General features: G+C 47.8%; 2 protein-coding genes across 10 annotated transcripts in view; one reads left to right on the top strand and one right to left on the bottom strand.

The window, feature by feature from the left end:
• LOC142024042 (kynurenine--oxoglutarate transaminase 1-like) overlaps positions 1 to 18711 on the bottom strand; it is a 37294-nt gene extending 18583 nt beyond the window's left edge. For 4 of the 9 annotated variants that reach the window (XM_075015648.1, XM_075015643.1, XM_075015642.1 and 1 more), the window contains exon 1: positions 17822 to 18042. In XM_075015648.1, coding sequence (XP_074871749.1) covers positions 17822 to 17830 — 9 coding nt within the window. In that variant the 5' untranslated portion in view covers positions 17831 to 18042. Of the gene's footprint in view, positions 1 to 485; positions 524 to 15356; positions 15497 to 17626; positions 17793 to 17821; positions 18043 to 18689 lie in introns of those variants that run through there. The other 5 variants (XM_075015645.1, XM_075015641.1, XM_075015646.1 and 2 more) reach the window with 4 other exon arrangements.
• The window catches only part of LRRC8A (leucine rich repeat containing 8 VRAC subunit A), a 32400-nt gene continuing 26826 nt past the window's right edge, over positions 18301 to 23874 (top strand). Inside the window, exons 1-2 of the mRNA XM_075015637.1 lie at positions 18301 to 18371; positions 22342 to 22467. The gene's annotated coding sequence lies outside the window, so the exon portion shown is untranslated. The remainder of the gene's footprint in view (positions 18372 to 22341; positions 22468 to 23874) is intronic.

Below are 23874 nucleotides of genomic sequence, written 5' to 3' on the forward strand. Positions count from 1 at the left end.
GAATGAAGAAGGGAGGGTACTCCTGTTTCAAATACTGTGACAATGCAAACCTGAGCTGAGAAGCTGTACACAAAGGGGTTATAGTAAGAGAGAAAGCCACGCTAGTCTACATACTATCAAAACAAAAAAGCAGTCAAGTAGCACTTTAAAAAAATAATTTATGTTATGGTAGCCCAGAGTCTGATAAGGTCATCTGCAAGAAGAGGTCATTCCCATAGCTCCTAGTAGTAAACATGGCCTGTTTAGTCTTTGTACCAGTGAATAAGCAAAATTAAAAAAAAAAAACTCCTTTTCTAAAAGTAGTCCAGCATGAGGAACTCAGTCCCCAAGATCTCCTATTCCCTGGAGGAGCAGCAGCAAGATAAAGATTTGCACTATGACTTTACTATAGGATGAAGAAGGAAACAAAGCAGACAGCAACTACAGATTGATAATCTAGTCTAGTACAAAGCAGCTCTTAGAGTGGGAAAGATAAATCCACTTACTCCAACTCTTACTCTGCACAGTTCATCAGCACATGAGCCCAACTCCCTTACTCTCCCTTCAGCTCCCCAACCCCTTTCTGATTTGCTTAACTGGTCTTGTGACTTTCTGGGAGGAGCTCTGCTGGACAGCTGTTGAGAAAAGTGACAGAAGGGCCAGAAGCAGAATGAAACAGGGGAAATCTTTGAGGAGAAAAGGAGATCTGCGGGGACATTTTCAAAAGTGCAGACATGGCTAAGGAGCTAAAGTCTCATTTTCTAACGTGATCAGGAGACTTCGCTACTAAGTGTTTATCTATCTGGCAGGGATATTACGAGGCATAGCTACTCTGGAATAATTATTCTGTTATAGTTATGCCAGTATAAACACTTGCTGCCAAAATATAAGTGATTTTACTCCAGAATAATTACTCTGCTTTATAAGTGGACCATCCAAGAAGATGTAAAGGAAGGAAGACAATACTTGGCATTCCAGCAGTTTGTCAGGTTTTAAAAAAAAACAAAACAAACCAAACAAACAAACAAACAAGCAAAATTAGAAAAAGTGCTACATATTTTCTGGGCTTCATCATTAAAAAAAAAAAAAAATAAATAAATATCAGAGGACACCATTTTTCCATAATATAGACTGAACCCCTCTAAACTGGAACACTCTTGTCCAGCAAACTCCATAATCCAGCATGATTTTAGTTAGCCAGATGACCACTTATGTGTGTGGCTAGGTATCCCGTGGGGGTCCCATGAAGTTTGTTTAGAGACACCAGTCCTAGTTCTCAGTTTTCTGTGCTATTATTTAAAATGTATTTTACCTCTAAAGCCGTGTCTACACTAGCCGGCTACTTCGAAATACAAGGCACAACTTTGAAGTAAGCACGCATTGTGTCTATATATACCGCACACTAGCTACTTCGAAGTTGAAATCAATGGTAGGTGCAGAGACGTCAACATTGCTATCCCAATAAAAAAAAAAAGTGGGAATAGCGTGCTACTTCAATGTCTAACGTCAAAAAATGACGTGTGTAGATGCTTCGTGTCCCACTGCTTCGAAATAGCAGGGTCCGCTATGGCGGCAATCAGCTGGGATGCAAAAATGTGCTGTCCAGCCCCTGTAGGGCTCTATGGTCTGTGTGTACAGCAGCTCTTAAAGCCCCATGGCCCCAGAAACCCCATGGCAGGAAGCTGATAGTGTGCAAGCAGCAGCCATCGAACATGCTGTCCCTGCATGCCTCAGCCAGACCCCCAGCAGCTGAGCAAGAGGGATGGCAACTGGGCAGCCACCCGAGCTCTCCCAGGGCTCCCCTTCTGAGCCATCGCAGGGCTCTCAAACCTCCACCCAGGGGTCAGGAAGCACGGCCCTTCCTGAACCAAGGCCAAGCTCCGCGACCTGCTGGGGCAGGGGTGAGGAGGAGCTCTGGGGCGAGGAGGCGGTGCTCCATGCAATGGCGAGCACGCACCAGAATGTGGCCACCTGCGCCCAGCTGGCTGAGGGACCAACTACCTGGGGTCAACCTGCCCGCACTCCTGAACATGTATGCCTTAATTGCCCATGCTCCCCACCCTCACCCAGCCTCTCTGGAGACCCCGGGTGGGAGCTGGAGCTGGCGGGGCATCATGCTCCTCTACTTCCATCCTGGAGTGATGGGCCAATGGTCAGGCCATCCACATGGCGCCCCCCGTAAATAGTTAACCCCCTTTCTGTAAATAGTTATCATTGTTGTTTGTCAAAAATAAGTTTTATTCAAAATTTTACTAGTTTTCAATATATTATATATGTAACCCTTCTGCCGGAAAGAACTGGCATCAACCAGGGCTGGGTTCAACATCTAGGGGTTCCTTTCATCCATCTCACACAGAACCAGCTCTAGCCCCACCCAGTAGCCTGGGAAATTTACACACCCCTGGGTGCCTCAGAGAGGCAATGCTTCCCCACTCGCAAGCACAGAGTCTGAGTGTAGAAAAGGACTTTTATTAAAAGAGCAGAAAAGTCAATTAGCATAAGCTTGGGAAAATTATCACACCCAGAGTTCATAACCAGTTCTCAAGTAACTGTCCCAGCTCAAATGCATTGAGCAATGTCCTTGGCCTCTCAGGCTCACCAATCCAATACTGTAAACAGCCAATCCACACACCCAACTTTCTCCACATGCCCCAGTTCAACTTGATCCAGTCCATGTGGGCACTGACACCTCCTCTAGGCATCCTTCAGTCCGCGTAGACTACGGATCTCGCCCTTCATAACTCCATTTAAGATAGTCAACGCTGTAAATGACAGTGACTGTGGAGGCCTACATGAGAATGACAGTCCTTGCTACATCTGCTGCATTATGTAGTGGGTGTCTGGCAGGTCCTTGCTGTCCTTTCTACGGGCTCGCTTCTCCTCTGCCAGCTGTCTGATCTTCATCTTGTCCTTCTGAAGACCCTTTTGTAGTTCCTGCTTCCAGCTGTTGCGGTCGTCTGCCAGCTCTTCCCAACTATCTGGGTCGATGTCTACCTCCTTGAGGTCCCTCTTACAGACACCTTTGTAGCGCAATTGGGAGCATCCGGGAGGTCTTTTGCCAGAGACTACCTCGCCATACAGGATGTCTTTTGGGATCCTTCCATCATTCATCCTGTGGACGTGGCCAAGCCAGTGGAGCCACCGCTGCCTGAGGAGGGTATGCATGGTTGGAATTCCAGCTTGCTCGAGGACGGTGTTGTTGGTCACTCTGTCCTTCCATGATATCCCAAGAATGCGCCTGAGTCAGCGCAAGTGGGAGACATTTAGCTTCTTTTCCTGGCAGGCGTACAAGATCCAAGACTCACTGCTGCAGAGGAGGGTGCTGAGGATGCAGGCTCTGTAGACTTGCATTTTGGTATGAGTGTACAGCGTGTTGTTGTTCCACACTCTCTTGCTAAGTCTGAACAGAGTTGTGGCTGCTTTTCCAATCCTCCTGTTTAGCTCAGTGTCCAACGACAGGGTGTAAGTGATAGCGGACCCAAGGTAAGTACACTCGTGGACGACCTCTAGCGAGTAGTTGTCAGTGCCGATTGATGGTCAGGACATTGCTGAACCTCCAAGTATGTTTGTCTTCTCTAGGCTGATGGTAAGCCCAAAGTCCCTGCATGCTTTGGAGAACTGATCCAGCAGTTTTTGAAGCTGGCCTTCTGTGTGTGTCACTACAGTAGCGTCATCTGCGAACAGCATGTCTCTAATGAGCACTTCCCACACCTTAGACTTAGCCTTGCAAGATTAAACAGTTTCCTGTCAGATTTTGTGTGCAAAAAGATGCCCTCTGTTGAGGATCCAAAGGCATGCTTCAGGAGGAGGGCGAAGAAGATCCCGAACAATGTCGAAGCAAGGACACATCCTTGTTTGACGCCACTCCTGATACTGAAAGCATCCAATTATGCGCCATCATATTGTATGGTTCCTCTCGTGTCTTCGTGGAAAGACTAGATCATCTTGAGTAGCCGTGGTGGACAGCCTATCTTGTGGAGCAATTTAAACAGTCCATCCCTACTGTCCGAGTCAAAAGCCTTGGTCAGGTCGATGAAGGCGACAGAGTGACTTCCTCTGTTCCCTGCATTTCTCCTGCAGCTGCCTCAGGGAGAAGATCATGTCAATGGTAGCTCTCTTGGCGCGGAATCTGCACTGGGATTCAGGATACACCCTCTCAGCGAGCTTCTGGAGTCTGCCAAGGATGACAAGAGCAAATGATGTACCAGTGATGCTTAGAAGGGAGATTCCATGGTAATTGTTGCAGTCACTTCTGTCTCCTTTGTTCTTACACAAGGTTACAATGTTGGCATTTCACATATCCTGTGGAACCTCACCCTCTCTCCAGCACAGGCACAGCAGCTCATGTAGGGGTTCCACAAGTGTGTCCAAGGCACACTTGATTACCTTTGGTGGTATACCATCCTGGCCTGGGGCCTTTCCTACTGCAGTGCTGTCCATAACTTTCTTCAATTCGACCACAGTTGGTTCCTGGTCCAGCTCGCCCATGACTGACAGGAGCTTGATGACGTTGAGGGCTGTTATCACCCACAATGTTCTCGCATGAGTACAGCTCGGAGTAGTGTTTGACCCATAGCTCCATCTGTTTGGCTTTGTTAGTGATGACTTCACCAGATTTGGATTTCAGAGGTGCTGTCTTGTTCTGGATGGGTCCCATTGCCTTCTTTATGCCCTTGTACATTCACCTGAGATTACCAGAGTCAGCACAGGTCTGGATACTGCTGCATAGCTTAAGCCAGTAGTTGTCAGCACAGCACCTGGCTGTCTGCTGTATTATGTTTCTGGCTACTCTGAGTGCTTGCTGGGTACTCTGACTTGGTGAGCGTTTATACTCCAGAAGTGCAGCGCGCTGCTTTTCAATTACTAAAATCATCTCATCAGATTTAGCTTCAAACCTGTCATCTGTGTTTCCAGCTCTTCTTCCAAACACTTGACAAGGCCGTATTGTAGATTGCGTCCCTCAGATGCTGTCATCTGGATGTCGCATCAGCACCCCCAGGGCTGCTGTGCAGATTCTCCTCAAGGGTCCCTCTGAACATTTAGTTTTTTTTCTCTGAGTTTGCTGTCTTTCTGACATCAATGTGGGGCCTTCCAGTTGGTTTAGAATGGCGCAGCTTCTTGGGTCTCAGCTTGAGTGTAGAGCAGACTAGCGAATGATCTGTATCGCAGTCGGCACTATGGTAGCTGCATGTCAGGACGATGTTTTTGAGGCTGTCGCATCAGGTGATGACCAAGTCTAATTGGTGCCAGTGTTTTGAGCATGGGTGTCTCCAAGACACTCTATGCTGTGGCTTGGTTCAAAAAATGTGTTTGTGATGCACAGATTGTGGTATGTCCAAAGTTCGAGGACACGCTGTCCATTGTCATTAATTTTTCCCACACCAAAAAGTGACCTAGGCAAGGGGGCCATGAGTCACTATCGGCTCCAACTCTTGCATTGACGTCACCCAAAAGGTACAATTGATCACGAACAGGTATTTGCACTATGGCGGCACTAAGCTCATCATAGAACTTGTCCTTTGCTTCTGGTATGGTGTTCAGGGTTGGAGCATAAGCGCTGATCAGGTGGACGGGACTAGCGCAGGTTTGAAGTTCGACCTGAAGGAGTCTTTCTGATCTGCCTGTGACTAGTTCCACCATTTGCAGAAGGGTGTTTCTGATGGCAAAGCTGACACCTTGCTCCCTGGGTTCCTCTTGGGCTTTGCCCTGCCAGAAAAAGGTGTAGTCCTTTTCCTTTAGGGATCCCGAAGCTGCGAGTCACATCTCCTGCAAAGTGGCAATGTCAGTTTGGAGCCTCTTCAGATCCCCGTTGATGACAGCGGTCTTTCGGGTGTTGCTGATGTCCTGAAGATCTTCAGTCAAACCGGTCAACATGGTCCGTACATTCCAACAAGCAAGCTTGAAACTTTGATGATTTCCTCTTCTTAATAATTTTCTTGTTGGTTTGTCTGGTGCTCATTTCAGTCACTTGTCAGGTTTGGAAACCTTAAGCCTCATGCACCCAGTGAGGCAAGTGAACTGTGGCGAGACAGTACTCTACTGCTGGGGGCTGCCCATCTTAAGGTGAGCGGTGACTGTCCAATGAGATGCGATGATCTCTCCCACCATCAGAAGCAACCCCTGCCACTCGTTCTCTATGCCAATCGAGCAAGAGCTTTTCACTGGTATCTGTTGCCTTCCATGTTGGTTCAATGCTGTTAAGCAATGCTGGAGTACCTCCAGGCACGAGCCTGGGCAATTTTTATGGAGACCCTGGGCTGCCCAGACACCAGTCCGCCCCCCCCCCCTCGGCTTTACTGATGAATAAACTCTACATTTGGTACCAGCTCAGCTGCAGCAGTTGCCGGGACAGTGCTAGAAGTTGACACAGAACTGCCTTAGGACTCCTCTCTGGATTTTCTGTCAGGGTTTACTCCCTTAGTCTTACTCCTTCCCAGAATAGCCCACAAGGCAGTGGGGCATCTTCCTCCACCTTCACAGGAGTCATCGATTTGCAGCACCACACCTCCTGGTCTGCCATTGAGACTGTGCATTAGAAAGGCGAAGGAATAAGTCCCTCCATAAGGTCGGTATGTGAGACAGACCAGACACCCCTCACTGTGTTTCGCCTGCAAGCTGATGCAGTTGCCCGGGGGATGGCGTCACTGTAATGCACAACAGCGAGAGTTGAATGGTGGGTGAGGACCCGTGCTTCCGTCCGCCTGAAAAGGCACAGCTGCCGGAGAGTCAAAGGTACCTCTACCCCAGACACCCTATATCACCCAACTCCATATCACTGACACCTCACGCTGATGCATTCCCTCATGGAACCTGAGACAATGCCACCTTTGCACCGGTCTGGTGTTCATGCTCCTCCTACTGGCTGCCCACTGGTCGCTCTGTCCATCCATCCGTCCATCTGGCCTCCCGCTGTTCCTCCTACCAGCTGAGCGCTGGTCATGCTGTCTGTCCTCTGCTCCTCCTACTGGCCACCCGCTGGTCATGCTGTCCATCCACTGCTCCTCCTACCAGATGGCCACCAGTCACGCTGTCCATCTGTCTGCTGCTCCTCCTACTGGCTGCTCACCAGTCGCACTGTCCACTACTGTGGGTCTGGGTTGAGGCAAAACCCTGCGATTTCAGCTCTTGGGGGCCTCAGTTGCTTTTCTGTAATTTCTGTGCTTGGGGACCTCAGCTGCCACCCTGCGATTTCAGCTCTTGGTATCCTTCAAAGAGGAGTCTCATAAAGCACTAGTATCCAGCTCTATCTTTTAATAGGTTAGGAGGGCTAGTCCAATCAGGCTTACAGCTATATGACCAAGACACAGGCAGGGCCAAGGCACTCAGCTAGCTGATTCAACCCATATCCCTCTCCATTTGCTTTACAGTGCTTTAAACCAGGGAGCCCTGTGTAATCCATGTCTTCTGCAGTTATATCGACTGCCCTGTCCCCCACAATGACTTGGAGCATTGGTAAGATTTCACAATTCTTATACTGAGTGTTAGCATAAATTGTGATTTTACAACACTGTGGCTACATCTACATGAGCACACTACATCGAAGTAGCCTATTCGACGTAAGGACATCAAAATAGACTACTTCGACGCGCATCGTCTACACGTCCTCCAGGGCTGGTGCCATCAATGGTCAATGTCGAAGTAGAGACAGAGAATGTTGAAAGAAGCTGCCCTGGAAGGAAATGCAGAGCGTCCCCACACACAAGCGCTCCCCGTCGAAATAAGGGGCCAGCAAAGCCCCAGGCTGCTCCCTTAGAGGACTACTCCCAGACACGCTCGACCTGCACAGCACGAGATCCACAGAGCTGGCAACCAGTTGTAGACCCTCTGCACGCAGCATGGACCCCCAGCTGCAGCTGCAGCAGCAGCAGCCAGAAGCCCTGGGCTAAGGGCTGCTGCACACGGTGACCATATAGCCCCGCAGGGGCTGGACAGAGTGTCTCTCAACCCCTCAGCTGATGGCCGCCATGGAGGACCCTGCTATTTCGAAGTAGTGGGACACGGATCATCTACACGTTCCCTACTTTGATGTTGAACATCGAAGTAGGGCGCTATTCCCATCTTCGGATGGGAATAGCAATTTCGATGTCTAGCTGCCTAATGTTGATTTCAACGTTGAAATAGCACATGGCGCGTGTGGACGTGACGTGTGCTATTTCAACGTTGTGCTGGCTACTTCGAAGTAGCCAGCTAGTGTAGATGCACCCTCTGTTTACAATAGACAAAGTCTCATTGCTTCCTTGCTACCCATGTGTCTTTGTTTCCAAAGTACCACATATGCACACCTTTGCATTCTCATGCAAATGATCTCTGGGAGACACATTCCTCCCACCCTTCAGCACCATTGAGTTCCTGCTGGCACATTCTTTACATCTATAGTTTTATTTTTTCCCAAACCCGTGTGCTGTGTACTCGATGGGGGAGGGGTGGAGTCCAGGGGTGGCTGGGGTAGCAATTACTGGGGCTCGTGTTCAAAGTACCACCATAGGGCCTCCCCGACACATATCCCGTCCTGGTGGCTAGGGGCAGCAGCTGGCTGGGGGGTAACACATGCCTGCCTCGACCACCTATCCTGGCACAAAGGCCTCCCCCTTACTCTCTACAATATTATGTAGAGTTCAGCAGGTGCCCAGCACCTGGGGGACACTGAGGAAGCCCATGTGCAGGCGGGCCAGGAGGCAGAGCCACCAGCCCTTCAATCACCCGAAGGTGTGCTCAACCACTTGGCAGGAGTGGTTGAGCTGTCCATCAAAGTGCTCCTGGTTGAGGGTGAGGTGGCCCGTATAGGGCCGCATGAGCCAGGGCTGGAGTGGGTACGCAGCATCGGCCACCAGGCAGAGGGGCATGGTGGTGTTCCCCAGTGGGATCTCCATCTGGGGGGTGTAGGTTCTCCCCTCCAGCCAGCGGCACAGGCCTGAGTTGTGGAAGACCCACTCATCATGGGTGGAGTTGGGCCAGCCCAAACCGATGTCCTGGAACCGGCTCTGGTTGTCCACCATGGTCTGTAGCACCACGGAATGGTAGCCCTTCCTGTTTATAAATCGTCCTCCACTGTGCTCTGGGTCATGGATGGTATGCGAGTCTCAGAGGGCCCCAAAGTAATTTGGGAACTCCAACGTGGCGAAGCCCGTGTCCAGGTCCCCGATGTGGATGACCTTCTGGAGGTGCAGGGCATTCAGAGTGTGGACCACTTGCAGGGAGGGGACATAGGCACCCATTAGGATGTGCAGGGCATGCCCAACCTCCCCAGCCCACCCTGGCCCTGGGCACCCTCCCTGACCCCCCTCGCATCTGCCCATGGGTGCATGCCCAGGCTCCTTACCTCCATGACAATGGCCCCAGCTATGTCCTTGCCCATACCAAAGGGGTATCCCATGGAGCCGTAGCAGTCTGGAATGGACAGCTTCCAGACAGCTATTGCGACCCTTTTCTCCAGAGGAAGGATGTGCCACATCTGGGTGTCCTGGTGTCTCAGGGTGGGGGTCAGCCACTGGCAGAGCTCCAGAAAGGTCTGCTGCCTCATCCAGAAATTCTGGAGCCACCAGTCATCATTCCATTCCCTCATGATTAGGTGCTCCCACCACTCGAAGCTGGTGGTGTAGCTCCAAAGATGGCATAGCACTGGGGGGAGGGAGAGCAGTAGGGCCCAATGGTCTGGGTGGGGGGGGAGGTCCCCTTCTGCCCCTGGGGAGAGCTCCCTTGCTAACAGCTGCTGGGCAGCTACCTGAGCTGTGGCTAGCAGAGCGCCCACTCTACTGGTGGCAGACAGCAGGATGTCGAGCTGCTGCTGCTGCTCTGTGTCCATTCCTATGGGCACTGTGTCTGTGGGGCTTGTGGCAACTCCACAGGCCTCGTGCTGTGCAGGTCATGTGTTTGGGAGGGGCCCTTTAAAAGAGTGGCTTGCTGTGGCCCTAGAAGGGCTTGTCTGCCCTGCGACCCCATCCGCACACTATTCTCGCCTTTTATTTCAAAAGGAGCCACTTTCCGTGTCTGGGGAGGCCCCTTTCGACGTGCCATGTCGCTATTTCAACATTGAACATTGACAGTGCCAGCCACGGCGTGTGTAGACTCTACACATTGAAGTTTCGTATTTCAAAAGCTACTTCAAAGTAGCGCTCTAGTGCAGACATAGCCTAAATGTCTTCTAAGAGCCCAGCAAGCACTGGAAGTGTTGGTAATGCTGACAGACAATACTGACCTCCTGTAGTCCGGCAAATTCTCTCAGCTGACACTGATCAGGTCCTAAGGGTGCCAGATTAGAGAGGTTCAATCTGCATCATCATAGTTTAACAATATGGCTGTCTGCACTAAAGAGTTGTCAACAGAAGGCCCCTTCTGTCGGCCTAACTCAGGGAGCATCTACACACATATAAAGTGTTCTGTTGACAGAGTCTTGACAGAACTCTGCATTTGCCTTAGCAGTGTCATACTGAAAAATTTGAGGCACAGGACTTGTCAATAGAGCACTGTTGTCAGAAGTGCAGTGTGGACACTTCTACTGATGGAGAGGGCTTCCAGTTGCTGGGCAGCTCTGTTCGCAGAGCTGCCACTCTGCTTTCTGTCACCAGAGCACAGTGCAGTCTGGCAGTTCTCTGTCAACAGAGCAAGTTGTGGGGTCTTTTTTTCCCCCCAGCAATCTGTCAACAGAGGGGGCTGTTGCAATTTCTCTGTCGACAGTAACCTCTGTTGACAGGTGCTTCTACTGTAGATGTAGCCTATATGTAGAGGTAGATGCCAATGAACTAGTTAGTGTGTCTGTGCATCACTGCCTTCTACTGGATAGAACTACTCGAATGCATGTCTTAGGCCCCATAATGTTAACTGCAAACACAGCACAGAGGCAAATGAACAGCTCCTAAAAATTTAATATTTGTTATCTTTTACTATGGAAATCTACTACACATGGAAATAGCAGCTGGCCTAAGCAAGTTAATGTTGGCTACTCTCAGACACTTAATCACTCCAAATTGCATCTTTGGTACTAAGAAGATAATGAATGCTTTTCATCTTTATGAATTTTTAAAAACTGTACTATGCAGACCAAAGTAGTAAAATGAGTCAGTTTATTTGGTTAAGATAAACCTCAGCAAATCATGTACTGTGCTGAAAAGTCTGTTTTTACTGATGCCACAACATTACCATAGGACATAGTTGCAATTTAGAGATGATGTTACTATTCAGGGCACAATACAATAAAGATAGTGTTACATTACTTTACCAAATGGCCTGCTAGTGGTAAGCTATTGTCATGGAAATACAGTGGGGTTTAGAAATGTTCCATTTTGGAAATGGATATGGATTAGTCTTTATATTGTACTGTATATAGATTATACAATTTTAAATTAATTTCTCCATATCCAAACTCTCTTTAAAAACATGGTTTTACCAATTTTGTATTTTGAGACCCCACTTATATAATACCAACAAGCCATACTCTAGCTACTCGTAACTGCAACACGTATACACCGCTCTATCTAGTGTTGTTATAGCTGAGTTGGTCCTAGGATATTGGGACTGGCTACCTTGGCAGGCTGCCGTGGGGCTGTAATGTTGGATAACCGGGGATCAGACAAATCGGGGTTGTATTGTATTTGCACTCTGTGAGCTCCTCCTTAATGTTATGTAAGTCACAGAAGTCTGAAAAAAAACTGAGGCTGTCCATGGGGTCCTTCTGTCTTAACTTTGTACTTTCCTCTTTGAAAGATGAGTGTTAAACTAGGATATACTATCAATTACTGGGCTCCATCCTCCCACTTATCAGACATACATGCTTTATGTCTGATTTGCTTATACTTAGAATTAAATTACATCAGTGTAACAAGCCAAATTATGACTAGATAGTATATGCATTTAACATTTAATCAGAATTTTTTTTCCTTCAAATTATAGGACCCAGGCATGAAACAAGCTGTTTTGCGGGGGGGCAGCTTTCAAGATATGACTGAGTCCCCCTCTCCTCTAGAGCTCAACTCTTGAGCCTTACTGCTTAGCTAAAGTTAATTATATTTTACTTCATCTTCTCGGTGTATAAAGGAGTGATTAAATAAGTTTGCATAGGTTTTCATTGCACCTAGTATTTCATTTGAAGAACAAACAAACACAGTGATCTTACGCAAGTCAAAAATCAGCACTTCAAGTTAATAAAATCAAATGTCCCGTAATTTAAATTTGAGAGCAAATCACATAAAATAATCTGCTAATTATTCAACTTGGACCCTCCCTCCTGCCCCCAACCCTGCTCCTGCCTCCTCTCTCCAGCCTAGACCTCTCCCTTCCATCCCAGAACTTCCCTACCAGACCTCACACCCCAACCCCTAGTGCACCCATCCTCTCACCCAGATATCCCCTAGTGTGCTCTCGCCCATCCAGATTCCTCACTCCAAACCACTCCTGCACCCTTCCTCCTGCCCAGACCCCTCACCTCCACCATACTCAAGCTTTCTCTCCTGCCTAGACCTCTCACTTCCAGCCCACCTCTGCACCCCCACCCCACTCCTGCACCCTACCTCCAGCCTACTTGTGCACCTACCTCCCACCCAGATGACACACCCCAAGTTCACTCTGGGTGTGTCCACACTTGCATTCCTCTTTCAAAAGAGGAATGCAAATGAGGCAAGTCAAAAATGTAAATTTGGTATAAATTTGCATACTTGACACCTCATTTGCATATCTTAATTTCAAAAGCGCTTCTTCCGAAAGAAGAAAGCCAGTGTAGACACTGCTCTTTTGAAAGTAAACCCCATCTTCGAAAGAATCCTTCTTCCCATTAAATAAAGGGAAGAAGGATTCTTTTGAAAATGGGTTTACTTTCAAAAGAGCAGCGTCTACACTGGCTTTCTTCTTTCGAAAGAAGTCCTTTTGAAATTAGAATATGCAAATGAGGTGCTGAATACACAAATTTACATCTCATTTGCATTTTGATGTGCCTTATTTGCACGCCTCTTTCAAAAGAGGAATGCATGTGTAGACACGCCCCCCACGTACTGAACACCTCCCATGCACTGAGCAGGCTTCCCACAAAATCAGCTAGATTAATTTCTGAGCCAAATCTGAGAGGGTGGGATTTTCTTCCTGCTTCTCACTTGCATGTGACCCTTAACTAGGGTTGCCAGATATTCATAAAGGTTAAGTGGGACAGGCAGTCCCTTCCATGGGATCCCCAGCAAGGGGGTGGGAACCTTGGCCAGGAGGAGTGGGGGACCCTGGCAGCCCTGTGGGAGGAGACAGCTGGGGATCTGAGCCCCACTGGCAGTCCCAGCTATGGGAACTGCAGCCGGGGGTGGGGAATTTCCCTGACAAGATTAGAGTTCTCCATTACACAAAAATGGCTGGTGGGACAGTTTTGCATAAATGCAGAATCCAGGACTTGTCATGCAAATTTGTGACTATCCTACATATTGGAGAATGTCTGGCAACCCTTCCCCCAACTGACTTTTCTTACCCCCAAAAAAAAAAAAAAAAATTTGACCTCAACCCAAAAGAGGATTTTCCCCACTACAGGGTTGTACATCTCTAAGCCAGAATTCTCTTGCCCAGCAAAATCCATAATCCAGCATGATTTCAGTTAGACGGATGACTACTTATCATGGGTGTGGCCAAGTTTCCTGTGATCCCATAAAGTTTGTTTCCTGCCACGAATCTGGGATCTCAGTTTTCTGTGCTGTTATTTAGCTGTAATTTACCCCTAAATGTCTTCTAAGAGCCCAGTAAGCAGTGGAAGCATTGGTAATGTGTTAGAAAATACTGAAATCCTATCATCTAGAAAATTCTCTCACCTGGCACTGGTCAGGTCCTGAGGGTGACATACGAGAGAGGTTCAACCTGTAGCTTAAGGGCCTGATTGAAACTAAGTCATAAGAACAACAAGATGAAGTGCGTCTTTGCCCACGAAAGCTTATGCGCCAAAATATGTTGGTCTATAAGGTGCCACAGGACTTCTTGCTGTTCTTGAAGATACAGACTAACATGGCTGCCTCTCTGAGATAAGTCATAAGAGTCACATTATCCTAAATTCCTCATGCTAACAGCAGCAACCCCAGTGACTTCCAGAGAATGAAAAAGATCTACAGGCTAAGGGATTAGGATGGAAGCAAAGAAAATGGCCTTAATCCTGATGCAATGGAGATACAATACTGTTCTGTAGCTTTGAAAATGACACATGCCCCCAAGGAATTTCAGCACACTTTTAAGTGCAAGGTGCAATGAAAACAAAAACAGTTTAAGCCTGAGGGAGAGGGTGGATAAGTAATCAGGAGATGAATGAAAGGTAAATATGTTTCGGACACCTCAACAAGCAGCCATATCCCACTCCTGCTGGAGGTGTGGGGCACACAGGAGAGCTGATCTCCATCAAACTCACTTATCTCCTTCCTGCACAATGAAATCACACAACTGCCTCACTTTGGGGAAATAGCAGCAGGCCCGCTGGGACCAAGCAAATGAAGCTTCTGAGACAGAGGAGTCGGGGGGTGGGGGAGACAGGACCTTCAGCTGCCAATGGATGTCACAATTCAAAGGTCTCCCCGAACAACATGAGCATCATATCCTCCACTTCAGCTGGCAGCCCAGCCCTCCCTCTTGCACTCAGTTCCCCCATGGGAAAGCAGTGGTTCCCACCTCCCCTACCATGCAGATCTGAAGCAGCAGCAGCAGCCGCCGCCGCCATTTCCTCCTCCCTACAACTCCCAGCTATTTGGTGCACACGCTATTTATTTACCTCTCCTTTCCTAGTCCTATCAGAACAAAAAAAAAAAAAAAAAAGTCAAGTAGCACTTTAAAGACTAGTAAAATAATTTATTAGGTGAGCTTTCGTGAGACAGACTCACTTCTTCAGACCATAGCCAGACCAGAACAGACTCAATATTTAAAGCACAGAGAACCAAAAACAGTAATCAAGGAGGACAAATCAGGGAAAAAAAAAAAAAAAAAAAAAAAAAAAAAAAGGATCAAGGTGAGTAAATCAGAGAATAGGGGTGGGGTTGGGGGGGGAGGTCAAGAATTAGATTAAGCCAAGTATGCAAACAAGCCCCTATAGTGACTCAGAAAATTTCCATCCTGGTTCAAGCCATGTGTTAATGTGCCAAATTTCAATATAAGAGAGACAGCTCAGCTGTATCCCTTTGAATAGTGGTACGAAAATTTTTCTTCAGTAACACACAAACTCTTCAGTCATTAACAGAATGGCCCACTCCATTAAAATGTTGACTAACCGGTTTGTGGATCTGGAGTGTTTTTATGACTGTTTTGTGCCCGTTAACCCTTTGTCTAAGGGAGTTAGAAGTCTGTCCAATGTACAAAGCATCTGGGCATTGTTGGCACATGATGGCATATATGATGTTAGTTGAGGAACATGAGAATGTGCCCGTGATTCTATGAATAACCTGGTTAGGTCCAGTGATGGTATTTCCAGAGAAGATATGTGGACACAGCCGGCAGTGGGCTTTGTTGCAAGGAAAGGTTCCAGGACTGGTATTCCTGGTGTATAAACTGTGGCTGTTGGTGAGGATCCTCACGAGGTTGTCTGTAGGAGAGAACAGGCATGTCACCTAGGGCCTTCTGGAGTATGGCATCCTGATTAAGGATAGGGTGTAGGTCTTTAATCATTAATTGCAGTGGCAAGCCCTTAGATACAATCGCATTTGCGCTGATCCAACTGACAGAGACCAAAAACTACAAGATCTTTACCAAATATTCATAAACCTGAACTACCCACCAGGAGAAGTAAAAAAAACAAATCGACAGGGCCAGGCAAATACCCAGAGACCAGCTACTCCAAGATCGGCCCAAAAAAGCCAAGAACAGAACACGACTGGTCATCACCTACAGCCCCCAACTCAAACCACTGCAACGAATTATTAAAGACTTACAACCTATCCTTAATCAGGATGCCATACTCCAGAAGGCCCTAGGTGACAGACCTGTTCTCTCCTACAGACAACCTCATGAGGATCCTCACCAACAGCCACAGTCTATACCCCAAGAATACCAGTCCTGGAACCTTTCCTTGCAACAAAGCCCGCTGCCGGCTTTGTCCACATATCTTCTCTGGAAATACCATCACTGGACCTAACCAGGTTATTCATAGAATCACAGGCACATTCTCATGTTCCTCAACTAACATCATATATGCCATCATGTGCAAACAATGCCCAGATGCTTTGTACATTGGACAGACTTCTAACGCCCTTAGACAAAAGAGTTAATGGGCACAAAACAGACATAAAAACACTCCAGATCCACAAACCAGTTAGTCAACATTTTAATGGGGTGGGCCATTCTGTTAATGACTTAAAAGTATGCGTGTTACTGAAGAAAAATTTTCGCACCACTATTCAAAAGGAGACAGCTGAGCTATCTTTTATATTTAAATTCAGCACATTAACACATGGTTGGAACCAGGATGGGAATTTTCTGAGTCACTATAGGGGCTTGTTTGCATACTTGGCTTAATCTAATTCTTGACCTTCCCCCACCCCCCAACTCTCTGATTTGCTCACCTTGATCATATTTTTTTCTGATTTGTCCTCCTTGATTACTGTTTTTGGTTCTCTGTGTCTTAAATATTGAGTCTGTTTTGGTCTGGCTATGGTCTGAAGAAGTGGGCCTGTCCCACGAAAGCTCACCTAATACATTATTTTGCTAGTCTTTAAAGTGCTACTTGACTGCTTTTTTGTTTTGGTAGTATATAGACTAGCACAGCTCCTTCCCTGTTACTTTCCTAGTCCTCGGTTGCCTCTAGCAAGCAGAGGTGAGAAGGTGAGAGAGATGGGCCGGCAGACCCTGACAGAAAACTGGGGGCAGAGAAGGGATGTGACCCAGTGCAGTTCATGCCCATCCATCCGTCACTTCTCTAGTGTGGTGCTCACTTTACAGAGCTGAATGTGTGCACAGTGTCCCAGTCCTGCTGGCAGAGCCAGGAGAAAGAGCAAGCCCTTTCTGAAACAAGTGGGGCTCTTAGCAGGGAATGGGGGGGGAAAAAAAAAAAAAAAAAAAAAAAAAAGAGGCACGGACCTAGATTTACTCTACATCATCACACATCTCGATAGCCAACACACAGAGAGAAGCTGCAGACGCATGCTCTTTCTTCAGCTGCCCCCAGGACCTCAGCCATCCAGCTGGAGCCTTTTCCAGCATAGCCTGTCCCTCCCCCAAAATGGCTTCTACAGGAGGCCCTCTGCCTCAGGAGAGCAGATAGCCTCCCCGGGCACCCACGTCTGTTGCTGCTCTCCCGAGTGCAGACAATTTAACAGAGACAAGTAAGTGCCACTCCTTTCCTGTCTGACCTTAGCTGAACTGGTTGCAATACTTCTCCTCCTGCACATGTGGCTAGCAGCAAGTAAGGTCACCTGGGACAGGAGAGCTCCAAAGCGGCCCTGTCAGCATGTCCTCCTGATCAGCAGCCGGGGTCATTCAGGTCAAAGACCTGAAGAGCACTAAGTGCTTCACTTGTGAATCTGTTGATTTGGGCTACCCCATGGCTGCGGGCGGGCCAGAAAGGCACGTCCCACATGCCCTCCTCCCACCCCCAGTTGTGGGCCACGTTCATCCTTGGTGCAACACAGAGGAGGTAAGTGGAGTGTTAGTCTGAGTCCTCCACAGCATCGCTCCTCTGAAGCCAAGAGAGTAACGCCAAGTTTCAATGTGTCCCTACCTGCGTACAAAGCCACCAGTGGAAGGCAGCCACTTTGGGGAAGGAGGGCAGCAGCTGGCACACAGCAGAGCCGAGGGAGTATTTCAGCCAATGGTGTCATAGCAAACCCTGGCTCTTCTGAGAGCTGTGATGGGATCCCGGGATCCGTCTCACAGCCTTCCCTGAAATACCTGCACACAGTAGGCCACAGCGTACCTGGGTCATCCGCCTTGGAAGCTGGACGGTGAACGGCCCAGCTGGCCCTAGCAGGCTTTGAATCCAGGAAGTTTGATCCCTGAGTCCCTCCCTTTAAACTGACACACACACCAGTCCCTAAGGCCCTCAAGGCACTCCCCAGGCTGCACTTATCGCTAGCGCAGTCCGAGGACACACAGCGGCCCGGGCTGACGCGGAGGCATGGCTGGGAGCTGCCTGGATTGTTCCGATGCGCTGAGGTGATTTAGAAAACTGGTTCCTGTCCCTTTAAGGCGCCGAGACAGCCCCATACATGGCTCGAACCCTCACAAAGATGGCTGCCGCCAGCCTCAGCTGCGCCGCCTACAAACATGTTTCACCGCCCTGCCCTGCATAAAGATGGCACCGCCCGTTCATCCTTCCTACTCCGCCCATGCCTCTCTCGGGGACCGCGGGAGGCGGCTATGCCGGCTGGGTGAGGTCAGTTCCGGGGCGGGGCCGCCCGAGTGGTGCAGTCGGGGGCCACAAAAGAGCCTGTGTGAGGGGGACGGAGTCGGTGAAGCGCTGCCAGGTGGGTGCGGAGGATGGGACTAGACAGCGGCCGGGCTCCTGCCCCCGTCGCTGGACTCCCCCCCTGCGGATCGGAGACAGCCCCTGGGGAGAGGGCTGAGAGATGGGCGAGCAGCGTTGGGAGAAGGGAAGAAAATGGGAGGGGGAGAGTCACGGAGGAAGGGAAACTGAGGCACGGGAGAGGCGGAGGGGGCGGGGCCCTGGGGGCAGGGGCAGAAGGGAAGCTTGAGGCTACGGCAGACCCCCCTCTCCGCTGGGGTGTATTATTTCAAGGCTGTTCTCAAGAACCCGCTTGTTGTGCAAACACCCTCCGGCTTACCGGGCACTCTTGGGAAACCTCCCCCGATGCCGTCCCCGCCTGGAAACCTGCGCTGCTGGCCGTCGGGCTCTTGTAGGTGCGGCGGGGACGACACGCCCTCCCGTTATGTGCGGTACGGCTGTGGACGGGGGCGTAGAGGCAGGGGCACCTGGGGCCACGTGCGGATCAGACGGGTGGGGAGCAGGATCGCTGGCCTTTTGGGGGCGTGCGGAACGAAAGGATGGGAGCAGGAGGCTGACTTAACCATGCTCACAGACGCGGTTGGGTCCCTGCAAGAGGTGCGCTGTTGCTCAAATCCATTAAATTATAGCTGACCTGATGAGTCTGTAGGGGTTGAATCAAGGAAATATACTGATTAACCAAAAATAAATTTGTACATCCTCGTCTGTATGGTTTCAGTGGAAGGCTGTTGTAAAATCTGTAGTTAGGTGTTAACAAGTTGGAAGATGGAAGTGAAATAACTGGGAAAACAGGCTTGTTATTTATAGGGTTAAGCAAATGAGAATTCAAATTCATATTGGATGTCATTAGTCATGATGCTTAGCTTGGGCTTTGAAAGATCTCTGGTGAGGGAAGGCAAGTCTTCACTCTTAACAGTATTGACAGCAAGAGGTTGACCTTTCCAACTTGTTTTTGTAGAGAACAGCTTTCAGAATTGTGGATGGAGAATATTGCTGGGTAGTAGCTTACTATAAGCAGTGAAAGACTCAGTTGACACTGCATCATATGTACTCATAGCAGAAAGCTCAATGACCATGACAAGGTGCCCTGCTGCTGCTGGGGGTCATAATGGGTGTGTGTGTGCGCATGATCTAAATGAAGGTCAGTAAAATGCTTTAAAAATATTTCAGGTAAGTAGTCACAGCTGCAATTAGGAAACTTAAGAAATGCAAGAAACTAGGGGTGAAGACTTTGGAGGACTCCTTTTGGTTTTGTAGGAGCAACCACATTACAAATGAATTTAGTAACTAATTGATCAACTCAGCCATGTCCGCATCTTTCACATATTTTTCTCCCAATAAGCAGTTTTCCTTATGTTTCATTCTTGCAACTAGGCCCTGCACCATCTCGTTGCACTGCTTACACTTGACATATTGTCCTTTTTAGCCTGGGAATGAATTTCTTTCTTCAAAATATGCCCAGATAGGACCTCTTTTACACCCAGAAAACGTGACCGTTTTTCTCTGGCAGAAGCGTGGGAGAATACAGAAAGCTCTGTCTGGCTGTGTCTACATTTGCATTCCTCTTCCCTTTTTTATGGGAAGAAGGATTCTTTTGAAGATGGGGCTTACTTTCAAAAGAGCATTGTCTACATTGGTTTTCTTCTTTCGAAAGAAGCTATTTTGAAATAGGAATATGCAAATGAGGCACCAGATATGTAAATCTGCATCTCATTTGCATGTTCAATTGCCCTCATTTGTATGCCTCTTTCGAAAGAGGAATGCAAGTGTAGACACAGCCTCTGTGTTGAACATCTTCCCTTCCACTTTTCCTTTCTACGTTCCCTCTGTCCTTCCCTATACATTGTCTCTGCTTTTATGACAGTGCCTTAACTCCTCTGCCATGCTTGGCCAAGGTCCTTCACCACATAAGCACAGAACAAAAACAATTCTGTCCAGCTTGTCCTTCTGTGCACCTTACTTTTTAGTCTGCTGAGAAATTGAAATTGAAAGCTTTGAAGAAGTAAGACAATTATCCTGAACAGAGTAGAGCCATTTATTCTTTTTTATGAGACTGCAGGTATATGTGTATCATGTCTGTGATGAGGTTTAATTGTAACTGTTGTTTTAAATGGGAAATTTAGTATTGATTTTTTTAAAAATAAAAATCCAACTTTAAAAAATGTTTTAAATCAATTTTTATCCAACCTGGTTCTGTGGGGTCATGTCTAAAGCCACAAGAATACATGGTCTAAGAAAGATTAACTCCAAAGGTGCTCCGATTTGTTCAGAGACAGTCTAGGTTTCTTACCTGTACTGCAAAGAAATTTACTGAAAATATTATTGAATTTCTTAAAATAAATTTGAGGAATAGAAATAGAGAGACCCCCTCAAGGCTTAATGCTGGGATTCTTATTTATCCCCCCACTATTTCCTCATTGAGACTGATTTCTCACCATCCTGCCCCAGAGCACATGCCATCTCTTCTTGAGCTGGACATACACTGGAAATCCTCAGCTTTTTTGTTGCATTGTGACTGCATGCTTGTTTTGTGGTAGAGACCTAGAATATTTATAGCAGAGGGAACAAAGTCCATACTGATGTTAAGAGGTTCACCTCTTTCCATTACCTAGACTCAGCTGGCTCGCCTCTTCAGATATATGAGTGGGGGGTTCCAGAGGAGGGTCTAACTTATAGGCTCATGAAAAGGAAGGAGTCCCAGTCAAGAGGAGTGCCAGAGTTGATAAGGTCAGTTCAGTCATGAAGGACATGGCCCACTATCAGCAGCTTATGTGGAATTGTGAACATCAAGAGAGGAGAAACCAGGTCAATTCAGCCAGGGAGGATGTGGCCCATTATCAGTAGCTAATGTGGAGTTTCTCCTCTCGATGTTCACACCTCCACATTAGCTGTTGATAATGAGTCACGTCCTCTGTGACTGAACTGACCTTGTCAACTCTGTCCCTCCTCTTGACTGGGACTCCCTCTTTTTCATGAGCCTATACATTTCGACCCTCCTCTGGAACCCCCACTCATACATCTGACGAAGTGAGTCTTTTGTCCATGAAAGCTTATGCTCCAAAATATCTGTTAGTCTGTAAAGTGCCACAGGACTTTGTTTTGAAGATACTGACTAATTTGGCTACCTTTCTGATAATAGACTCAACTGATCATTCAGCGTTTTCTTAAACATTGTTGTAATATCTGCCTTTGCTGTTTCTATATTATAAGAAACCTTGAGAGAATCCATCCCAATATCTGGCCAGGTTGCTACCTCTTAAACTTTCTACTTGGTAACTGATCTTTCCAGCTTCCATAGAGGGTCTCTACCTGGATCTCTATGACTTGACCTGCTAAAGGGTAGGTAGGAGAGGAAAAGGTGGCTTCAAAGGCTGTGTCTACACAAGCCCCAAACGGCCACGCAAATGGCCATTTTGAAGTTTACTAATGAAGCGCTCATGGGAATAAGGGGACTTCGAAGTAGGTGGGGTCCTTTAGAAAAGGAGCCCCGTCGGGACGAGACGCGTGGCGGCGAGGCGCGTCAATTTTGAAGTGCTGCGGCTGCCCGCATGCTAATGAAGCGCTGAATATGCATTTCAGCGCTTCATTAGTAAACTTCGAAATGGCCATTTGCGTGGCCATTTTGAAGTTTTGGGGCTAGTGTAGACATAGCCAAAATGTCCTGGGAATCCAGTCCTGGGCCCTTTAAATGACTGCTATAGACCCATGCAGTATACTTTGGGCAGCTTTGAGGGCTACCTGGGAGAGGTATGATAGTGATGATTCTCTGGGAAGGCAAGCCTCAGCCCCACTCTTTTTAGCCTGAGGTCCTGAACTTTCAGAGGCACAGAGTGCCTCCAGCCTTGCCCAGGAGGCCAGCAAGTCTGCCCACTCCATTGCTGTGACCACTTAAAGCTGGACGTGGTCTAAGTTAACCAGGCAGCCTCTTAGACACTGGTACTTTCTCTGTTGATGAGACTGTTTCATTTCAGGGAAGCTGCTCCCATGGCGCTGGGGGAATGCGGTATTACTGTGCACTGTCAGGATCCTGCACATACGGACATCATTCTCTTCCAGCACAGAGAACTGAAGTGCAGATAGCAGAACCCAGCCACAGGGTAAGGCTACAGTCTGATTCCCAAGTGGAAAGTTGTAATGATGTGAAATTTACTGGTGGCACCAGTTAAATGTTGGCAGTCCAAGCGTAGTTTCAAAATACAAGAGCAGAGGTGGGTTACGGCTGCTATAAGACTAAATGGAACTATGTGGCCCTGATGGTGATCTAGCCATAGTGGGTTGATTACAGGCTTGTTACTCATTAGGCATTGCTTGAAGATGGAAGGAATTATGGAACTGAGCATCAGTCTGCTTACAACTTGATTGCTACAGTTAACTAAGTGTTCCCCTCCCAGTCATAGAAATCTGAACCCATTTACAGGGTAATAGAGTGGATGTCTACAGGCAGACTGCACTACCATACAGGCATCTCTTGGTCTATTCCTGGTAATGACTCTGTGAATTGAGGGTGATGTGGTAATCGCATGCTTTCTATTTGAGTGTGAATGGTTCCATTGCCAGTCAAGGAATATCAGCTATGAGCTCTGACATTCTTGTCTAGTCATCTTCTCCCACAATAGCATGAGAATGTTTGTTTGTTTTCTGCATTCAATCTATATGTGATTCCTGTTCAGAGCTGTTAGAGAATATGCAATGTTGTAGGAGATGTATAGTGTCTGTAAGTGACAGATCTGACTCCAGTCATCAATAATGCATGTAGCATCTTTCTTAATAGAACATAAATACCATCATGGCACTCAAAGTCCTTTGTCCTTATGTTTAATTGTTAGTGATAAGCTGCATTTAAACTGTTGCTTAATTAATCCTGCTACAGACTGAGGTTGTGATAACCATGTTCTGGATTATGGGCTAAAACCATCTAACAAAGGGCAAATAGCTATATCGAGCCCTCTGTGTGCTTGATGGACGAAAAATCCATGAGTGTGAAGAATTGGCCAGTAAATTACAGTATAGCTCAGATGAGCAAATTATGGGGTGTCCAGCATGTCGTCCGGTTCTTGCCGAGCTTGCTTTCTTATCATGCTTCATTGGCTTTTTGGACTCTGTGAACAGATTTTGTTTGAAGGGCACTGAATTAAGAGAATTGGTTTGGTGTTTAGGGGGTGATGTTTAGAGCTCCACATCTGTGGATGCCCACTTTGCATCTGCGGATAATGAAGCAGATACCTGTGCAGGACTTGCCCCCATCTCTTTGCCAGAGAGGGGGATCCAGGGCATACCTGTGCACTGCTGTCAGGGAAAAGATAGAAGAAACTCTATCCTTAATCTCCCTGCAGGAGGGGCTGAGTGCTAGCCCTGTCCAGATACCGCCCCCTGCCTCGGCCTGCCTGGTTAGCACTAACCTCTGGAGCGCCATACCACCAGTCCCTGCTTTAGTGCTGCCTGCATCTTCCCTGCATGACACTGCTTCCTCCCTTCCAGATTTGTTGTACAGATAAAAGCAAAAT

Source organism: Carettochelys insculpta, chromosome 21 (assembly GCF_033958435.1).
Source record: "Carettochelys insculpta isolate YL-2023 chromosome 21, ASM3395843v1, whole genome shotgun sequence".
Taxonomy (NCBI): domain Eukaryota; kingdom Metazoa; phylum Chordata; order Testudines; family Carettochelyidae; genus Carettochelys; species Carettochelys insculpta.